The following is a 19,465-nucleotide window of genomic DNA, read 5'->3' on the forward strand; positions in this document are numbered from 1 at the left end:
CTTCTATTTATACAAATTAGTACATATTAGCCACTGTCTTTTCCTATTTAGTATCTCTTAGCAATTTTCTTCTTGTTGGACAATTACTGTCCTAGCTAGATGTGATTACCCTTAGTAATTGATCATCAGATTCATCTTTAAAAAAACCAAAAGAAAAAAAAAAAAACCAACATTCATATTTTATGGACCTCCTATCCATAAAATAAACAAAAAAATTAAAAAATGTTTAAATCTTTTAGAAACTGAAAGATATTATCAGAACTATTTTGGAGCTTCTCTTTCTAAAAAATTCTTCGATACATTTAAAAGTGAAGTACTAACATTAGCTTGGATTTCAAACAGTGTTTCCTTCTTTATACAAAAACATTTCTACGTAAATCCATACAAACACATAAAAAATATATAAAATCTCCTCCCCCAAAAGGCTTAAATTTTTCCCTTTTTATTCTACCCCAGCCCACCCCACCTCACCTCAGGACCCCTGAGGAATGTGATTGTTTTACATACCATCAGCAGACACCTGGGCGTGACTCGTATAGGCTTTATCTATTTCTAGAAAAGCCAAGGTCAACACAGTTTCCAAGTTCTTCTCCTTCGGAAGCAAATCCCTTTGTGGGGGGAGAAAAGAGTCCCAAAGCGTCATTTTACAATAGGCATCTCTCTTCACACCGAATCTAACAGTCATTTGATTCCCACCCAATGCTGAAGTTTCACTGGTTCAGGAATGCGCAGGGAGCATGCATTAAGGGTTAGGCACTGTGATAAGCTTTTAAGGGCACAAAAATAAAAGTACAAGTCCTTGTCCTTAAAGAACAGCCCTCGCTACCACAACCCTGAGAGGTCAATAATCACTTCCTATTAACTGAAACCACTGAGTTCTTATGTGGAATGAGGTGCATAAATCAACTGGTGAACGGCCATAAATCACTATGCACAGAAGACAAGAAATGGACACCTGCTCACAACTCTGGCCCATGTTTCCCCTTCTTTTCATTCTAGCAGTAATGTGATCCTCAAAAACACATTAATAATTGGGACAGACTAGGTAACTAGGTGACTAGACTAGCTAGGACAGTGACATCCAAAACATCTGTATTAAATGCACATTCCTCACACTAATGTCAGTCATGCACAGCTATTTTCACAAGTACTCAGAGCTATTCACACCACTTGATGGGCATTTACTGAAGTACTTGCTACAGGTCCCATAGCCTCCGGAGCAATCGCTTCTCACTTGCACTCTGCTACTTCACTCAAATGAACACAAAGCAAGGGTCACAGATTCTGGCAAATTCTTCCCCCAGGAAAGTTGTTAAAGCACACATTTCTGAAATGGCAAATGGAGCCTCATGCAGCCACAAACCCTTTCTCCTCTCCTAAAACAGAGGCACAAAGGCTCTGGCTAGCCCGCTCCCTGAGAAGTTGGAGCAGAAAGATCCGAACTTTCCAGGCAAACTGTGGAATGTGCCCACCTGCTACGCCCCACGTGAAAGGGTCTCTAACTGCCCCCAGCGCAGGCGCCACCTTCCAGGGCCCAGGCAGGTCACTCCACCCTTTCAATAAACCAGGCCTGAACCTGTCACTGTGGCGCCATCGTTTACAGCTTTCAGCAACCATCGCCAGGAACAAACGCCACGCTTAATAAACTACCGCTCAGGCCTGGGGCGGCCACGCGAGACTTCCGGAGGGAGGAGGACGGTGCCGGAAGCCGCAGCCAAAGGAACCGGAAGCGCGAAAGTCCCGGTACGTACACAACACATTTCTCCATGTGGGTGTGGCAGAAATCCGCAGCCGCGGGTCCGCCGTGGCCGTCGAACACGGCGAAGTACAGGACCTCGTCGGTCGGCCGGGCCGAGGCGAAACGGTCTTCGTTCTCCTTCCGCTTGCCGATGTGCGAGGCGCAGCCCACGTTCTCCAGGCTGATTTGGGGGATCGGCTTGCCGTACTTAATGCTGGGTGGCAGCAGAATGGGCTCATCGATGCGGTTATCCCAGATCCCAAAACTGTCCCAGGTGGCCGGGCGCCCGCTGCCGTCGGGGTCAAACCGAGAACAGCGGGGGTCTGAGGTGGAGCCGTGGCGGGCGGGCGACACCCGCCGGTCCTCCTGCCGCAGGCGGGAGCGCAGCAGCACGCGCCTCCTCACCTGGTTCCCGCCACTTCTGACCAGAGTAATGAGGGCAGCTGTTGACATAACTCCAAAGGAGGCAGCAGGGACCGAAAGCTCAATGGAATAACAACAGAGTGTCTTCAAGACAAAGGATACAACTAGAGAGGAAAAAAGGGGGGGGGCTTCATCAGTAACTTTAACTGATACATTATCAGATATTAACAAAATGAAGGCCATAGGGATCTGATAGAAAATACTGTATATTTTTATGTTATACACTGGGTAGGCAAGCAACAGGCTACTTTTAAGAACAGTGAGTCAAAAATGAATCAGTGTACCCGCCCACTCACGGTGCTTAAATTCTACAAAAATGTAATGGTGTGTTTACATATGTGGAGCACATACCTCTCTAACTTGAACCACAACTTTGCGGTGCGTTTAAAATGCAGGCTCCAGTTCAGTTGGCATGGGTTGGAGCCTGAGATTTAGCTTTTCTAACCACCCGCCTGGTAATAATACCAAAGCTGCTACACTTTGAGTAGCAAGAACATAGAATACAGGTGTAAACAGTCTTCTCTTCATTAGCTCCACTGCTCTGAAGAACAGGCAGGAGCACATATTAACAACAGCCAAAAAAAAGTCTCTTAAGAGACACATAAAAAAATAATAACTGCTTAATAGATTATTTTTGAAAGACAGAGCCTCACTCTGACACCCTGGGTAGAATGTCATGGTATCATAGCTCACAGCAACCTCAAACTCTTAGGCTTGAGCCTCAGACTCTTGCCTTAGCCTCCAGAGTAGCTGGGACTACTAGTACCCACCACCCCACTGACTAGTTTTTCTGTTTTTAGTAGTGATAGGGTCTCACTCTTGCTCAGTCTGGTCTTGAACTCCTGAGCTCGAGCAGTCCACCTGCCTCCACCTCCCAGAGTGCTAAGATTACAGGCATGAACCACCACAGCCAGCCTGGTTAATAGAATATTTATAAAACTTCTGTACCCAAAGAGTGGTCAAGTTTTAACAAAGACATTCTCTGGCATGTAAGTTTTGTTTTAAGATTTCTCAACTTACTAAACTTTATATACTGTATCACCATGGTTAATGTAAATTGGTTCATGCAAACACTCCCACAGGCACAAAGATAACCCTGATCTGATGCTTCCCTCTGGGCAGACACTCCTGAAGATAGTGCGTGGGTGTGTGATCTTAGGAACTGGGCATTTGTGACAAGCAGTCCAGATTTAAGAGCAAGTGATCTAAGGACCTGCCTTACAACTTCGGCTCTCCTTCCCTCTCCCCAGCAACCTACCCACACTTGAGATTATACGTCCTTGAAACTATTACCCCTACATCTGGTCTCCACCCCAAAACTCAATCCTAAAGCTGCTCTTGGCATTGCAGGGTGTTTCCAGGGGAATTCCTTACAGTTCTGCAGAAGAGCTGCGTTTCTAGCAGATTTCCATATAAATAGGATTCTAAACAGAAATTCAGGCTCAGCGCCGCCGGTAGCTCAAGCAGCTAAGGCACAGCCACATACACCAGAGCTGGCGGGTTAGAATCCAGCCCAGGCCTAACAACATTGACAACTACAACCAAAAAATAGTTGGGTGTTGTGGCGGGCACCTGCAGTCCCAGCTACTTGGGAGGCAGAAACAAGAGAATCACTTAAGCCCAGGAGTTGGAGGTTGCTGTAAGCTGTGACACCAGGGCATTCTACCCAGGGTGATAGCTTGAGGTTCTGTCTTAAAACAAACAAACAAAGAAAAAAACCCAGAAATTCATCTGTACAGTATTTTGTTTTGTTACTTTATGAATTAAAAACAATTTGAAAAGGCATGAAATTAAGATTTGATAATCCTGGTGGACAGTATCCAGATGTTATGTAACATTAGTCTCAATTGTATGGTTGAAACATTACACAATAAAAGATGAGCTTGAGGGTGGCGCCTGTGGCTCAGTCGGTAAGGCGCCAGCCCCATATACCAAGGGTGGCGGGTTCAAACCTGGCCCGGGCCAAATTGCAACCAAAAAATAGCCGGGCGTTGTGGCAGGCGCCTGTAGTCCCAGCTACTCGGGAGGCTGAGGCAAGAGAATCACTTGAGCCCAGGAGTTGGAGGTTGCTGTGAGCTGTGTGATGCCACGGCACTCTACAGAGGGCCATAAAGTGAGACTCTGTCTCTACCAAAAAAAAAAAAAAAAAAAAAAGAGCTTGAAAAAAATTTATCTTTCTTAAAGGCATAAACAACACACACAAAAGCCCAGTGTGAATGCATCAATGAGAAAATGCATGCCAGGTTTCTAACAATCACTTTCAACTGAAGTTCTGGAAGTCAGTGTAGCTAGCTGTGTATATGAAGGGTCATCATATCTTCCAGTAGGTAAAACGGAAGATAGGATGAGGCTCCAAAGAACATTCTCAGATATTTAAGCAAAAAAATATATATATGCGCATGGTCTTCACAGAATTTAGAATAAAGATGGACCTTGAAACAATGCATCGTGAAAGACTTAGGAAGCCATCCCTTCTTGGTCATCTGGCTAAGATCCTATGTAGAAGGTGGAAATTCACTTCTTCAAAAGACAATATTTGCCACAGGGGAGCGAAACTGACCCTCTGGTTATCAAAGAGAAGTAACACACTTCATCACAAAAAAAAAAGTGTTTGTTCCTTTGCTTGAAGGTTATATTTTATTCAGCAACAATATATCAAATGTAGGTGATGAATTGAGAAATTTCAAACTATAAGGCAATCTATCAAGTAATAATTTAATTGATAGAGATAATTCTCAAACCAGCTTAATACCATAGAGAAAAAAAAATTTTAAGTAGAAAATACATTCACATCTGACAAGAGAACTAGAGATTAGCAAAGTACTATTCTTTTGGCTTCTGTCTGAAAACATGCAAGCCATATTTATAGCTTTGGGCTACTCTGCAGTGCTGCATCTACTTTAAACAAGATTTCTGGAATTACAAACAAATATCAAATAAGTTTCTCTGCAGCTCTTCTAGTGTACTCTTGCCTTTTTTCTCTCTCTCTAACCTCCAAATAATATTTTTATATCATAAAATAGAACTTCATTCTCAGTGGTGAACAAATATCCATGTAAACATTTTAAAAAATGAGATAGGGGGCGGCGCCTGTGGCTCAGTGAGTAGGGTGCCGGCCCCATATGCCGAGGGTGGCGGGTTCAAACCCAGCCCCGGCCAAACTGCAACAAAAAAAAAATAGCCGGGCGTTGTGGCGGGCGCCTGTAGTCCTAGCTACTCGGGAGGCTGAGGCAAGAGAATCGTGTAAGCCCAAGAGTTAGAGGTTGCTGTGAGCCATGTAACACCACGGCACTCTACCGAGGGCGGTACAGTGAGACTCTGTCTCTACAAAAAAAAAAAAAAAAAAATGAGATAGGACAGGTGCAGTGGCTCATGCCTGTAATCCTGGCACTCTGAGAGGCCCAGGCACATGGATTACTTGAGCTCAGGAATTCAAGACCAGCATAAGCAAGAGTGAGACCCTGTCTTTACTAAAAATAGAAAAATTTAGCCAGGTGCTGAAGTGGATGCCTGTAGTCCCAGCTACTCAGGAGGCTGAGGCATGAGGATTGCTCAAGCCCAACAGTTTGAGGTTGCTGTGAGCTATGATGCCACAGTATTCTACCTAGGGTGACAGACACCCTGCCTTAAAAAAAAAATAAATAAATAAAAAGATAAAATGCAAGTTGGGCAGTTTCTGGAAACCTGTATGGAGTAAATGTAATCATTAATCTGGCCTACTTCCTCATATATTATCTGCATAATTATCTCAGAAAGCAGGTAGAGGCGCGGCACTCGTAGCACAGTGGTTACAGTACCAGCCACATATACTGAGGCTGGTGGGTTCAGACCTGGCCTGGGTCAGCTGGACAACAATAACAACTGCAACCAAAAATAGCCGGGAGTTATGGCAGGTGCTTGTGGTCCCAGCTACTTGGGAGGCTGAGGCAAGAGAATCACTTAAGCCCAAGAGTTTGAGGTTGCTGTGAGCTGTGATGCAAGGCACTCTACTGAGGGCGACATAATAAAACTCTATCTCAAAAAAAAAAAGAAAGAAAAGAAAAAAGAAAGCAGGTAGAACAGTCATAGAAAAACAGATAGAGGGTTCAAACCCGGCCCCAGCCAAAAACTGCAAAAAAAAAAAAAAAAAAGAAAGAAAGAAGTGGTTGCAATTTCTTTTTCATCAGGAATACAATTAAATCATATCAGTGCCCTCCATATTCCTGAGTAAACAATTCAAAGGTAAGTAGTGTTCCCAAACTAAGTAACAACTTTAAATGAAAACTGCACATCCACAACTTTCCTCCACAAACTCAAAATGGGAAACTGCCATCAGAGGCCCACAGCAGTTAAGATGTCCATGGCAATGACTTTGTGCTGGCTAGCAGGCAAGAGGGATAGAATTTGTGATGTGAAAAACAAGCACTTTTAAAGAAAAAAAAGTCAGTGTTCTCTATAACAAAAAGTGAGAACAAACAAACAGCTAAGAATTGTTTGCATTCTTTAGTTCAGTCACTATGAATTGGGTTGAGTTTATCATTATTAGAACTAAGAAACACAGGAATCTTTTTGAGTAATCAGGGGAGGCTTAGGTCAGTCTTCCAAATGAAAATCAAGTCTAGATTATTGTTAAAAACCATTTAAACAATTTAGTTTAAATTTAGTCTTTGGAGGTCAAGTAATCTAAAAGGGAAGCACTGTCTCTGGCAGGAGATTGCACTGGGATTTGAGAGAGTTGAGTTAAACTGCTCGTGAATGTTGAAAGCAGGTCAAAAGGGCAGTTTACTGCTGTCATTTTAAGCACAGCCTAAATTACACAGGATTTCTAAAGATCAGTACTACTGAAATCAGCTTAGATTTTCACCCTCTAAAAAAAAATGTTAAGAAGGTATTCCTATCTGCCCATTATCAAGTGGCACTCAGGTATCTTTTAAAAAATTTTCTGACAAAAATGCCATTGAGAAGCACTCAGGTACCTTTATATCAGTAACTTTCACAATGAAAACACACAGGAATTTTTAATATTATCCAAACCAAATATTTCCTTATCAGCCTTTCTTTTTGTTTTAATTTTAAGTTAATGTGGGGGTACAAACAATTAGGTTACATTATTTGCATTTGTAAAGTCAAGTCCAGAATCCAAGTTGTAGTTGAGTCTTTCACCCAGAAGTGTGTCATATGCCCCTGCATTGTTCCTGATAGGTGGGAACTCTTACCAACGTTTTTAAAAAGACAACCAATGCATCTCAATAAATTCAAATGGATGGAAACTTCCAGAATGTATTTCAGCAAATTTGGACTCCAATACCCTTATTATCAATACCCGTTTAAGAGGAAAGGAAAGAAAATGTACTAGTCTACTTCAGGGATAAAAGAAAATCCCAAAGAACTCCCCTTAAATTGGATGTTTATAGGTGTGAATGGAGAAAAGAACATGGAGCAGTAAAAAGTACTTATCTTTTAAAACATTAAAAAGTGGTTAAAATGCACACAAGCCACAAACTGTATTTTACACATGTAACTTTATACTACATTTTAAAACAACTTTCCTTTACATTCCATTTTATATCACCAGCACCTCTCCCCCTAGCCTTTCTTCTTCCAATTTCTATATACTTAAACACACACACACATTCATTTTCTCTCTCTCTCTCGTCGCTGTTCTTCCTGCCACAGCAGCCTAACCAGAATACCACGAACCACTACTGTTCTTCAAGACCATTGAAAAGTCACGTTAAACCATTTTCTCCAAGGGAGGGTGCAAAGAACCGATTAGGCCTTGTTGCACGTTAACAACTGAAGTTCAAAGAGGCCAGTGGAGTTTTCTAGACTTCAAATTCCCTGGCTATTTCCACCTGGAGCCTCCTCCTTGTCACTTCCAGTTTATTCTTTAATCTACAGAAAGCGGCTACTAAAAAAGGCATCACCAGCCTCAAGGCCTTGAGATTACAGCTCTCTCCCTGGCAAAGGTAAAACAAAATCCTCGTATCAAAACCAACCAGGGCTCTGCATCCTTCTCTACGCCGATCTCCAGAAAAGCTCATCTCTGGACAGCTCAGGATCCTGGGCTCGGTTACCTGGCCATGCCAGATGAGTGGCGTGCGGCCTCTCAGAGGGCTGGATTCCCCCGGCACCTTTCGCCGCCACTTCTCCGCCTCCCCACCTCGCTCCTGCGGTGCAGACCGCGTAGTCGCCACGTCTCCCTCTCGCGGGAGGCGGCGCAACGCCGACCCCTGCAGCATCGTAGAGACCCGGGCTTCCGAAAAGGGGCCGGCGGGCGTTGCTGCTGGGAAATGCGGGCGGCCGCTCCCCGCCTTGCCTCCTCCGCCGGAGCCCTGCTGGCTCGGCTCACTCCTCCAGCCCTCCGGTCAAGTTCAAGGCCGAGCGCCGTCGGGGCGCAGCCGGGTGGGACCTGTCCAACAGGCTACAGGTACCCCGCAGGTTAGAAAGCGGCGCGCTTGGGGCTGGGGAACCTAAACCTCATTTCTCCTTTGCTTCCTGGGCAACGCTCCTTGTTTTACTCTCTATTCCCGGGGACGCCATAAATAACGTCAGAAACGGCTACCAGAAATAAATGAATTGCTCTCTCTAGGCGCTTACCTGGTGATGGCTACGTCCCTGGAAATTTTTTGATTAGCTAACGGAGGGTAGGGGAGGAGCTTTTTTAGTCGGTAAATAAGACTGCCTTTTCCGCTGTCCCGGATCTCCGCAACAAGCAGCTCAAGTTGCCACTGCCTCATCTGCTGGAAATTCTCGAAAATTGTTAGCCCGCAGTTGGCCAGATGGAGAGGGGGAAGTCTGTACCCGCAGACTGACAGCAGCTTTGGCCAATCGGCAGTCGGCAAGGCAGCTTGCCGGTCCCCCCGCCCTCGACGGTAGCCAATCACAGCACTCGATGGGAACGAGCCTCCCTGCGACTGCAATTTGCCTTTTCGGGCTTCTAGCAGCCCGAACGGAGCGACGTCGGCGCGGACCAGTGGCTGCTGGCGGGGGCAACCCCGCCCTCCTGAGGGTGGCGGCCGGGGTGGGGCCGGGAGACCTGGTACCTCGCCAGCGGGTGGAGAGCGCTGTCACTTCGGGCAAGGTTGTAACCCTAGGAAACCGAGAACGGAACGCCAGCACTGCCTGGGCAGAGCTTGAAAGCCATCTGATTTCATTGCTGTATCTTCGAAGAATTCACAGTGCAGCGTTCTTCCTGGCTGGACAGGCATCCTGTAATCCCCAGGGAATGTGAATTCATTCAGTCACCAAATATTTCTACGTCTGTTGAAGGACATCTTGTGTGCCAGACACTGGCTAAGCACTGGGGATACACTTTTGACCAAGATAGAAGTGATAACAAGAAGAGGGAGAAAACTAACAAGTAAGCAAGCCCGTGAAATAGTAATAACATGTGAAGGGAGGAAATAAACAAGCTTTGGATGTAGGTAATAACAGGGGGTTGACTATAGATGAGGCTGTTACTTGAGAACTTTAGAACACAGCACTTCAGCTGAGTCAGTCATTCAGCCATGGAACCAGTAAATTGAGGAGTTGTTCCGATCCTGTCAGAGGGGACCGCACACAAAAGCGAGGCTTTTTGGAAGAACAAAAGGAAAACCAATGTGGCTTTAGCATAAGGAGGAACGGGTAGAGCCCAAGCCATTCGGCAGGAAAGGCCTTGGAGTTTGCATTTTGTTTAAAATTGAATGGGCCTCAGTAGAGGTATTTGAAGCAAAGGAATGAAAGTATCTGGGTTAGACTTTAAATCGCTTTGGTTAAAGGGAAACAGGTAGAATAGTCTACTGGGCAACTGGTGAGGAGAATATATGGAAGATGAAATTTAAGGTGGGAGATGACCTGGATCAAATTATGGTGATATCATTGAATGCAAAGAAAAGCAGAGCAATTAGAAATTTTAAAGGTAAATGATTACTCATTTAACATTTTAGGCATTCTAGCCCAGGTACAGCTGTTCTGAATCCAGTGCATTTAATAATCTGGTTAGAGAGTGATTCTCACATTGATGGTTCACAAATTCTAGTAATGACCTAGAAGATTATTATGTTGGGTTGACATTGAATTTTCATGGACTCCTGGAATTTTCTTTCTTTCTTTTTTTTTTAACTGTTTATTGAAATATAAAATACATACAGAAAAGTGCACATATCAAAAGTGTATACAGGTCATTGAATTTTCACAGACTGAACACACCTTTGTTTTCAGCACTCAGGACAAGAAACAGAACATTGACCGGGCACAGTGGCTCACACCTGTAATCCCACCACTCTAGCAGGGCGAAGGGGATGAACACCTTGAGCTTAGGAGTTTGATACCAGCCTGAGCAAAAGTGAGCTCCCATCCCCACCCCGGGGCCCATAGCTCAGTGGTTAGGGTGCCGGCTACATGCAACAGGGCTGATGGGTTCAAACCTGGCTTGGGTCTGCTAAAACCAAAAAATAGCCGGGCGTTGTGGCAGGCGCCTATAATCCCAGCTACTTGGGAAGCTGAGGCAAGAGAATTGCTTGAGCCCAAGAGTTTGAGGTTGCTGTGAGCTGTGACGCCATAGCACTCTACCAAGGGAGACATAGTAAGACTCTGTCTCAAAAAATAAAAAACAACAAAAGTGAGACCCCATCTCTAAAAATCACTTGGCGTTGTGGTAGGCACCTGGAGTCTTAACTACTTGGGAGGCTAAGGCAAAGAGGATCACTTAAGCCCAGGAGTTTGAGGTTGCTGTGAGCTACCCCAACACTCTACCCAGGGCAACAAAGTGAGACTCTGTGGGGGGTGGGGTGGGGAGAAACAGAACATTATTAACACCTGCAGTCCAGTCACTGCCTCCTTCCAAGAGTAGCTCCCATGCTGACTTTCCACAACATAGTTTTGCCTATCTTAGTACCTGGCATATATAAAATCATAAAGTATGCATTCGTTTGTGTTTGGTTTCTTTGGCTCACCATTACACTTGTGAAATTCATCCATATTGTTGAGCATACTTGTAGATTTTTTTCCCATTCAGTGAATATGCTATAATTTATGAATTCTTTCTTATGATGGACATTAGGGCAGTTTGCAATTTGCAGCTATTACAGATAGTGTTACAATAAACATTCTAGTACATCTCTTTTGGTGATGGACTTTTCTTTGGATGGAGCATTTTGGTAACTGAGTTACAATTAAGTTTCTTTTTAATCTGCTCATCCATAACATAGTTCCATGTATTGCAATATCTCAGGCATTTAGACCAGTTTGGTGCAGATAATGAATGACATTTGTAATCATAAGAATTTTTTGGTAACAACAAGGAACTGTTAATGTGGGAAATTTTAAACTTAGACGTGTAAAATATTTTGAATTATCCTTGAAGTTTCGACCTTCTTTATAAGCACTTGCAAGCTGCATGCCCAGTATCTGAGAACATGGTGATGTTGCTACATTCTTTTACTATAATAGACTACAATCCACAGTCATATGATAAACAAAATCCTGAGGAATATCTTTGATACTAATACAGTCCTTGGAATTACCTTTGAAAACCATATCATGGCTTTGAGCCTATAGCATAGTGGTACAGTACCAGCCCCATACAGGGTAGCAGGTTCAAAGCTGGCTCCGCCCAGCTAAAAAACAATAACAACTGCAACAAAAAATAGCTGGGTTTTGTGGCGGGCACCTGTAGTCCCAGCTACTTGGGAGGCTGACGCAAGAGAGTATCTACATGCTACTTTTGGCCTCATGCCTAAAACATGGGCTTGGGATACTAGGATGTATTTTTCCACAGTTCAGTCTGTTCCATCCTGAATTCTTAGCTCAGATGTCCCTTTTCTCTGTCACCAGGATAATAGCCAAATCATTGACATAAAGAAATTTTAAATCTTGTTCTCAGGGCCAATTAAGCTTGCAGCAATTATTTTATTTTAAAATATGATTGTTGCTTCCTCCCAACCCTGTATAATTCATCCCCACTAATATGGAATAAACAAGCTTTGATTAGTACCAGTGGGACAGAGATTTGAATTATCCTTCCATTTCCATCTCTGAGTATTTGACTGTTATACTACTTGAAATAATTATTTAAGTACGTAACTTCACCAATCATCAGTTTGACAATTGCATTTTGTAAATGTATTTTGTAAGAAAGTTTATAAACAAAATTGCATTTTGTTGTTTAAATCACAAAAGCTCCAAAACAAGGAAATGAAATCTGGTAGTCATTATTAGCACTGTTTGCTAAATTTCCTGCTCTTCACCACCCAGGCAGTTGCTTGAATGGGTGAAGCATGCAATTTTAACCTAAGAGAAATTGTCATTCCTTTATTCAATAAGTATTTATTGAGTTCATACTATATATAAGGCACTATGCTAGGATCTGTTTTTTTTCTTTAATTCAGATTACTATGAGGGTACAAATGATTAGGTTACATTATGTTTCTATAGTACAGTTCAAGATGTAGTTGAGCCCATCATCGGGGGTATGCTGTACGCCCTCACAATGTGCCCATCAGGTGAGAGCTCACCAATCCCCCCCCACCACTTACTCCTTCCCATTTCCTCCTCCCTTTCCCGACCTCCTCCCCCTCCCTCTTTTCTCCTCCCCCATATTTGTATATACTTGTGTTTTCCTCACAAATGTGCATGTAGTTGCTTTTCTGTTTGTTTCATATTAGTATTGAGTACATTGGATACTTGGATTTTCATTCTTGTGATACAAGGATCTGGGTTTATGGCAATAAATGAACAATCTAAACATGGCCTCTGCTCTCATGAAAATTGAGAGGGGCAGAGGAGATAATCAGCATATATCTAAATGTGATTGAATGCTACAATTGGAAAAGTATAGTGCTATTATTCTATTTTTGAATATTTTATGAAGCTACTAGGAAAAACGGTGAAAGAGAAAACCAGTTTTTTAACTCTTTTTTAAGAGCTAGGGTCTTGTTACATTGCCCAGGCTATCCCTGAACTCCTGGCTCACGGCATACTCCTGCTTCCTGCCCCCTGTCTCAGCCTCCCAGGGAGCTGTGAGCCACATGCCACTGTGCCTGGCATGGTTCTAACTCTTAAGAAGTATCTTGAAAACATAGAAAATATACCTTACATTTCAGTCTGGAGGCCTCTAAGGCTTTTGACCAATGTGAGTACTCAGATAAGTAACTACCCCATGCCTCTATTTCATCATCTGTAAAAGTAGCACTAAATATAATCTTCCCTGACTGTCTTACATAATTACTGCAAGAACCCAATTAGGTAGAGGACATCTGTCCCACAAAAATAAGCAGTGCTATTTTTCTTTGAAGATTTTATGATGCATCCAAAAGCCTATAAATATTCAGTATAAAAGATAATGAAAACACTTGAAAACCCCATTAAGCAACATATAAACAAATTGAAATTAATACTGTACCTTCTAGTTGTGTGAAATAGTACAGAATGACAGAATGAAAATTATACTTGCAATAATCTAAAACTCAGTTTTGTTTTTTTTTTGCTAAGTAATATCTGCTAATTACAACTATTCTTCTTTGGCTGAAACAGGCCAAAAATTCCCTTATACTCCTCATAAAGAATATTCAATAAATATTCTTTCCTGTCAATAGAATGAAGTGAATGTATAAATACCTACTTTTTTGTAAGGGAATAACAACACAAAAATACATGCAAGTTCAAGTTCTAAGAAAAAATGCTGTTGTCTTTTACAACTGTAATACTAGAAGCTATGCATTTGTAACCTGTTGGAGATAATTTAATTTGTATCTTCTGACTTTCATTTAGATTAGAGTTTGACATGTCCAGGTAACATTGTAAGAGATGATGAAAGGCATGTTCGTCCCTGGTTGCCAAGTAACCAAACCCGTGATTTATTGGCCAGGATAAACACACCTCTTTATTTTCTACAGAGTGGGTGTAGGAGCTGAACTGATTTTCTAGTGGTCAGTTTCTCTTCCAATGGCGGAAAAGAAAATATTATCTTTCCAGCTAATTAGCATATTCTGGGAAAGTTACCAACTGTGTTTCTATTTCTTAGCAGTGTTAAATATAGACTTGTAAAACTAGAGTTAGTTTTATAAGTTATATCGACTTCCAGGGACCTAGATTTTATATATAAAAAATAATCTGGAAAAAGTTTGAAAGTTGAATTATTATTTGAATTAATAGCACATAATAGTTATGAGAAGTATGCAAAAGAGATATATTTTCTTGAAGAGGTTTTAATACAAGGAAAATAACAATCCACAGTCATCCTACCACAGTAAAATTGGGGAAGACTTTACACAGGTCATGTGGGACAACCAGAGTGGTGTTCCCTTTCCCCTCTCCATCTTCTCATGGACCATAGGAAGAGATGGGAATCTGGACCTGGGAGGAGAGCAGAGTTACAGCAAGGGAACAAAGGAAAGGGGACCAAGACAGGGACGTCAGCCTGTCCACGTCAGGGGGCTCTACGTGACCCTGCGTACCCAGTGTAAACAGTAAGGATACAGATGTGTTTGCTCTCCCAGTCATAAGCTGTATTTAACCACGTAATGCAAGGTTGCATAATATTTTCTACCTGTTTTCTTTCCCTGGCTTCTCCCTCCTTGTAACTAATCCTATACCCATTGATACTTTTTTTTATCTTACAGCATTGTTTCATGAAACTTCACTCACCCTCCATTTCCAATAGGGAAACAAGATTCTAAAGTTCTAAGACTGGTATTCAAGCTTTTGATAGACTGTTCTGGCCCTTCACTAACGTGATGCCCTACTGTGCCCCTCAGTGGGCCCTCATTCTACCTAAACTCATCATTTCCTAAACCTGCCACAAGCTTTCTGGCCTCCTTGCATCTTTTCAAGGCAAACCTTAATTTTCTATTCTAAGTTTTCCTAAATATTCAGAGTAATGAATATTAAAGTGAAAGGTTGAAACATGATTAGAGATTGCTTGTGCTCTTATTAAATCCAATTTTTTTTTGACTGGGGCCAGGTTTGAATCCAACACCTCCAGTATATGGGGCCAGTGCCCTACTCCTTTGAGCCACAGGCGCTGCCCCTGCTTGTGTTCTTAATGAAGGACAGGGATGAAGAGGATCACTTCATGTTGCAAATAGAAATAATCATTGCTATCTGTATTGGGGTTCTCCAGAGAAATACAGCTTTTCTTTCCTTTTCCTTCCCTTCCCTTCCTTTCCTTTTCTTTCTTTCCCTCCCTCCCTCCCTCTGATTGGATAAGAGCTGCCCACATTATATTGGGCAATCTGTTACACTCAAAATCTGCTAATTTAAATGTTAATTTTATCTAAAAGTGCCTTCACAGCTAGACTGGTATTTGACCAAATAACTGGGCACACTGGCCTGGCCAAATTGGCAAATAAAATTAACCATCACACTAACCCTTAAAAGTGCTTATTCTATCCAGGCATTGATCGAAATATTCTAGCTGTATTGACTCATTTAATCCTTACCACACCCCTAAGAGACAGTGATATTCTTTTCTTTTCTTTTTTTTTTTTAGAGACAGAGTCTCACTTTATCACCCTCAGTAGAGTGCCATGGTGTCACAGCTCATAGCAACCTCCAGGTCTTGGGCTTAGGCGATTCTCTTGCCTCAGTTTCCCGAATAGCTGGGACTACAGGCACCCACCACAACACGCAGCTATTTTTTTTTGTTGTTGTTGTTGTTGCAGTTTGGCCAGGGCCAGACTCAAACCTGCCACCCTTGGTAAATGGGGACGGCGCCCTATTCACTGAGCCATGGGCACCACCCAAGTGCTATTATTTTCATCTTCATTTTACAGATGAGACACAGAGGTCACATAGCTTGAAAATGATGAAGCTGGGACTTGAATCCTGGCAGTCTGGCTCCAGAGTTTGTGTTCTTCCCTACCATGCTGTTTGCCTCTCAAGAAAAGAAGAGGAAAGCTGAATCATTGGTACCCTGTATGTTCTCCCACCATTCTCATAGACAGCTGTCCATCATTAACATCTATCAGATGTCAGTGTTTGGAGAAATCTTACATGTGCCCACATAACAGCCCTTTATATAGGTAGTGGTATCCCAATTTTACAGAGGAGGAAATTTTGAGGCATGGGAGAAGTTACCCCCTTCCCCCAGGCCATACAGCAGATCACCAGGGACTTGAACCCTCAGTATGCAAAGCTTATCCTCTAACCACATTGCCTGTCTGTACATAGTTCATCAGTGTTAAACACTTCCAAGATTGTTCTGCCAGTCTCTACCTTGAAGACCTTAAATTACTTTGAAAACGTTGGATTCCTGTTTTGATTCCGCAAGTGAAATACACTACATGTGCCAAGCATAAACTTCTGATGACTTCGCACACCAGGAGAAAATCAGTAATGCATCAAGGCATGGTATACAACAAGACTGGGATTTATATTAAAGTCTATATGAAGAATGTCTTTATTAATGTATTTTCTATAGAAAGAGCACAAAGAAAAGTGGACTGTCTTAATAATTGACTTCAGTTAGATGTTGCTGTCCACTGGCCTAGTCAGAGACACAGAGGCAGACACTGCAGATGAAATGAATGATTTATTAAGGGATGGCTGGTGCTCGCTTGGGCATAGCAGCCATCGGCTGTCTGTACTCGTTTTCTTATATACCCAAACTCAAAATAATCCAAGAACAAGGGACACAGAAGGCAAAGATTTCTTATCAGAGTTAATCCAGCAAAGTACGTACACACCTTTCTAAACCAAGAATGTCTTGTTTAGAGATAAACAACAATGGAGATGAACCACAAAGGGCTGGGTTGTCTGTTCTGTTTGCCTACTTCTCTAAACTGAAAGTTTTTGTGTAAATAGAGGTAGGGGATTAAGTGCAATGGTCCATTGCCCCAGGCAGAGGCTCTGTCTCCAGCTAGACTTGGCGAGGGTCTCCAGTACATTCTTTCCTTTAAGGCGTGACTGCAGCCCAAGTACTGGAAATGTCCCTTCTCAGAGCCTCGTGACTTCAAGGAGCACAAATGAGACTGATTCACCTTACAAGGGTGCAGTGGACTGTGCCCCTTCAAGTTATCATTAGCAGCCACAGTGAGCTCTGCACCTCTCTATGCATGTACGTATGTATGTATATATACATATTCACTATTTTAAAAAATTTACAAATCTTAGGTACACAGGTATTAAACACAAAAAGTTATAAAATTTATGGAGGAAATTTTAAAATATAACAAAGCTGCTAAAGACAGGAATGAATAGATCAGAGCTGGAAGAGATCTGTGGACTTACTAGGGTAGTCATTATTGAGAAACTAACATGCCTGCTCCCAGGAGGTGAGAAGTATCCTTACACATTATGGCAGAGACAGCTAAATGTCTCTTCTGACATCTACTCTACCCTTCTTCCTTAGTACCAGAACCCAGATTTTTTTTTTTTCTTTTGTTGTGAGGCAGGGTCTTGCTCTGTCCCCCAGGCTAGATTGCAGTGGTGTCATCATAACTCACAGCAATCTCAAATTTCTGGGCTCAAGTGATCCTCCTGCCTCAGCCTCCTAAGTAGTTGCAACTAACTTTTCTATTTTTTGTAGAGACAATGTCTCGTTGTTGCACAGGCTGGTCTCAAACTCCTAGCCTCAAGTGATCCTTCGGCCTCAGCCTCCCAAAGTGCTAGCATTACAGGCATGAGCCACTTGACCTGGCCCGAGCCCTGATTTTTACATGGGCACCTTGCCAGCCAAAATATAAGATCATTTTATAACCTTTCTTATTATAATTAGTGTGGCTTTGCTGCTAAATTCAAGCTGGTAAGATATAAGTAGAAATATGTGAATCTTGGCTCGGCGCCTGTAGCACAGAGGTTATGGCACCAGCTACACACCCAAGGGTGGTTCCAACCTGGCCAGGGCCAACTAAACAACTGCAACCAAAAAATAGCCAGGCTTTGTGGTGGGCGCCTGTAGTCCCAGCTACTTGGGAGGCTGAGGCAAGAGAATTGCTTAAGCCCCAGAGTTGGAGGTTGCTGTGAGCTGTGATGCCACAGCACTCTACCAAGGGCAACATGGTGAGAAAAAAAGAAAGAAAGAAAGGAAAGGAAGGAAGGAAGGAAGGAAGGAAGGAAGGAAAGAAGGAAGAGTGAATCTCAAGAAAGTCACAATACAAGGAAACAGGCATATCTTTCTGTCGCTCTCCTTTGCTAGAATATTGACATGACAGCTGGAACTTGTGAATCATCTTGGATCATGTGTTGACATGGTTGAGATGGCAGAGTAGTGAGATTGAAGGAAGCCAGGTCTTTGGTGGACATGGAGCTGCCATTACAGCCATGTGAAGGGATGGCAAGGCGTGATACCTTTCCTCGCCCATCACAAGGTTCACAACCAACATTGCTATAACTATTACAACAAAAGACAGGTTAACAAGAGACAAAGGTATAATGCACTAATTTACTCAAAGTTTTGCCTGACATGGGAGTAAAGATGCAAAGACCCAGGGGAAATTGTCTCTTTTTATGTTTAGGTTTGAAGAATGGAGCACTGTGCAGAAACGTGATTGGACAAAAAGGGAATGATCTAGTGGTAATAAGACTGATGGGGGGAAACCCGGAAAAGGGGGCTGTTCAGATTCTTCTGAATCTCTCTGTTGCATCCCTTCTTCCCAAGAATAGGGCGGGCTCCTCTGGAATGAGGTCAGAGAATTTCTTTATGGCGAGTTCCTGCACAGAGAGGCAGGAGGTTAGAATAACACTCCTTGCTTTAGGGGAAAGAAGTTCCACCTTTGGTGGTCTATGTTGGGGGATAAAAGGGAGCAGAGAAAGAAGGGGAGAAGATCAGAAAGAGACTTTGCTTCTGAGGCCCTTCCAAAGTCCTTCAGTTCAAAGCATTCAGCATGCCTAAGCACAGGGCATATTGTTTTCTGAGGGCCAACACCTGAAATGCCCACCTCTGAACTTTTTATATGAGAGACATAAACTGCTAGATTCCTAAGCCACTGTAAGTTTGGGATGTTCTGTTACTTATTGTCAAATCTAATAATAGCAGATATACTTATTTATCACTGTAGATGTCACAGACCCTAGCAAAGTGCGTTTGACATACGTTAGTATTTCATCAATAAATATTTGATGAATAAATACCATCATTTTGTAATGATGTTGTTACTTCTGAAAGTGCTACTTTTAATGGAAACTCTAATGATATTTCTTAAAAATACAGCAATTTTTCTATTGCCTCAATTTAAAGGAGTTGCACAAAGTGATATATACATAACACACATATATATGCACACAGAGATAAGCAAATATAAGGCAGGATAGTGATTTTCTTTACTTTGCAAAACATGTGTTCTTGAAAACTTGGATATATACTAGTTAGTTCTTACTGTACAGCAAATCACTCAAATACTC

At 42.5% G+C, this 19,465-nt stretch overlaps 1 protein-coding gene across 2 annotated transcripts in view; it reads right to left on the reverse strand.

Moving 5' to 3' along the window:
* Positions 1-8,897, reverse strand: part of PPM1K (protein phosphatase, Mg2+/Mn2+ dependent 1K) — a 28,453-nt gene extending 19,556 nt beyond the window's left edge. The window contains exons 1-3 of one of the 2 annotated variants that reach the window (XM_053604277.1): positions 8,741-8,897; positions 1,752-2,265; positions 508-608 (exon numbers count right to left, since the gene is read on the reverse strand). In XM_053604277.1, the coding sequence (XP_053460252.1) occupies positions 508-608; positions 1,752-2,191 (541 nt within the window). In that variant the 5' untranslated portion in view covers positions 2,192-2,265; positions 8,741-8,897. Of the gene's footprint in view, positions 1-507; positions 609-1,751; positions 2,266-8,217; positions 8,353-8,740 lie in introns of those variants that run through there. The other variant, XM_053604346.1, reaches the window with a different exon arrangement.
* Between the last annotated feature and the right edge of the window lie 10,568 nt (positions 8,898-19,465).

This window comes from Nycticebus coucang, chromosome 1 (genome assembly GCF_027406575.1).
Source record: "Nycticebus coucang isolate mNycCou1 chromosome 1, mNycCou1.pri, whole genome shotgun sequence".
In the NCBI taxonomy this organism is placed as follows: domain Eukaryota; kingdom Metazoa; phylum Chordata; class Mammalia; order Primates; family Lorisidae; genus Nycticebus; species Nycticebus coucang.